This window comes from Palaemon carinicauda, chromosome 6, assembly GCF_036898095.1.
Source record: "Palaemon carinicauda isolate YSFRI2023 chromosome 6, ASM3689809v2, whole genome shotgun sequence".
NCBI classification, from domain to species: Eukaryota; Metazoa; Arthropoda; class Malacostraca; order Decapoda; family Palaemonidae; genus Palaemon; species Palaemon carinicauda.
Window position 1 is genome coordinate 47,823,384 of NC_090730.1, and position 2,500 is coordinate 47,825,883.

The 2,500-nt window shown below is 38.1% G+C and overlaps 1 protein-coding gene across 1 annotated transcript in view; it reads right to left on the reverse strand.

The window, feature by feature from the left end:
- Positions 1 to 1,477, reverse strand: part of LOC137642079 (uncharacterized) — a 42,474-nt gene extending 40,997 nt beyond the window's left edge. The window contains exon 1 of the mRNA XM_068374633.1: positions 571 to 1,477. Within this exon, the coding sequence (XP_068230734.1) occupies positions 571 to 1,455 (885 nt within the window). The 5' untranslated portion in view covers positions 1,456 to 1,477. The remainder of the gene's footprint in view (positions 1 to 570) is intronic.
- Between the last annotated feature and the right edge of the window lie 1,023 nt (positions 1,478 to 2,500).

A 2,500-nucleotide genomic window follows, 5' to 3' on the forward strand; every position in this document is an offset into this window, starting at 1 on the left:
TATATATATATATATGCCACTGAAATGAATATGCTTAAGCTGCAATTAATGTTTATACGAAAATCATTTTGAATATAATATTTTAGATACCTTCGCCCCTTAAAAAGTACCAAGTGACCGTATTAGCCTTCTTAACATATCCAAAATCATATAAATCTTATGTATTTCCAGTTTCCTAATTTTTTTTCAGTACAAATAATTTTATTTTGATTTGTCTGTATCAAATCCTATTTTCGGCTTTTTCACATCTTTGGCAACGTCGCCTTATTTGTTTGATGTTGCATGATGGAAATCTTTTCTTTTCATATTTGCACTTCATAAACGCTTGTGGGTTATATCGTGGCAATGCAGTCGTGATCTTTTTTATTTAATAATGATTGATATCTAGTAATTTTTTAAAAGCGAAATTACTTGGCAAAATGTTATATCATTAAGGAGCTTTAGAGATGGACTCGCTTTAATATTGATTTATTGGGAGAGGTGGGAACGTTATCACTTCTGGTATGGCAAGAGTTCTTTAAATAATCACACACTAAAATGAAAAGAAAGAAAAAAGAAAAAAAACCTCACCCTGTAAGAAGGTACTCCTGTTACATTGCAAACGAGCCGTAGTTTCGATCCTTCTTTGACCTCTATTTTTGTACTATTTTCGTCTTTTTCTTCGTTTGCTTTTTTCTCTTTTTCCATGGCAGCCTCCTGAGCAGCGTCATATGTTTGACGCTGAAGGAGGCCTAGGTCCACATTTTCAATCTGAAGAGATTCTTTGGATATTTCCTCTGCATCGCTGAACTCTTCTGCAGATTCGAATTCCTCCCCAACCGGACTATTTCCCCAGAAATAAGTCGCCTCTTCTAAAATGACCTGTACCCCGACGCCATGTCTCTCCCCAGCGTAAGCCCTCATACGCACCTCCTCCGGGTCATTGATGATAATGTCTGTACCTGTAATGTGTTCAAGGATGTTGGTATTCAGGACTTGGTAAAGCTCAATGGTGTCTTCTTCGGGGTGGTCTTGGTCGTCAGGAATGTCGCCATAGAAGCAGCCATCTTTGAAGTGTAGTAGATTCACTGTTGAGTCCTTCTCTGACCTTTGCTTGTGCGTCAGCGTTTCGGAGCCATTATGACTTTCATCATCTTCCACAGTTTCTTTATCACTTATTGGCATATCACCTTGTGCGTCAAATGAACTAGGAATTTGTGCTTCTAACTCATTGGGTTCATATCCATTCACAGGGGGTCCAGTCGTAAGACCATGCGTAGGATAAATCGTGAGGTTTTCTGAATTATCAAAATGTCTGTTTGATGTATCTATATAAGATTGTTTGGTTGATTTTTCTGTTCTATTTTCTTCTTCTGCAGCAACTAGATGACTAGGAATATGGACGATAATTCCCAAGATAAGGAAAAATGCAACCGAGACAGAGGACGGAGAGAGACGCTTGAAAAACAGAGCCATGTTGTGTGTCTACAACATGAGGGCTGGTAGTGTACTGGTGCGGCTTCTTCGTTCCATCACTATAACTATGCACACCTGTAGGGCTTACCTCCCTTGTCCAAAGGTTAATATGATGAACAAGAGAGTGTAGGGGATGCGTGCAAATGGGACACGAGACTAAGAAATAAGAATGTCAATGAAGTTTAATGAGATGCTATGAGGATATAAGAGAACTTCGAAGGGTCTAACTGAAAATTCAAAAAGCTGGGAAGAAAGCTTTTAAAGATCATAATCATCACCACTCAAATTTCAAATCGTAATATGTAGAGAGAAATAAATATGCCACTTTGAAGACTAAAACACTTACAAAGGTATTACATTTGGCAAACAACTAATAACAACTAAAATGACGGTGGAGTAAGCAAAGTTCAGGAAGAATTGAGGTGTGAGATAAGCAAGCCATGAGAACAGGTATGGCTTCGTTTCACGTAGAAAGATGTGGTAACAAAAGGAGTCATCTGCAGCTGATAAGGGAAGTTGAAAGGTTTGGGGATAGCTTTTATGGTGGGAAATGTGTATTTGGAGTTACTTTCACGCTGAAATACCTAATAAAGATTATTGGCTTGTATACGTGTGTGTGTAGAGAGAGAGAGAGAGAGAGAGAGAGAGAGAGAGAGAGAGAGAGAGAGAGAGAGAGAGAGAGTGTGTGTGTGTGTACATATATAAATCTTGGTGTTGCCAAGCAATTCTGGAACTTAGGTTTACTAATCTAAGGTAGGTGTTATTGGACAGAAGAAATGCGTGTGTTTAGACGTGTGTCATATCTGTTTGTATAGATGTATGTTCTAATATACACTATTCATATATGTATATATATATATATATATATATATATATATATATATATATATATATATATATATATACATGTGTGTGTGTGTGTGTGAGTGTGTATATAGCTGCCCGCCACAGTGGGGAGTCGTTCCACTACCGCTGGGGACTGGGGGCCGAGACAGGGTTATGATATGCATGTCTTGGTTTTGGACATTTTTTATCCCCTCGCTAG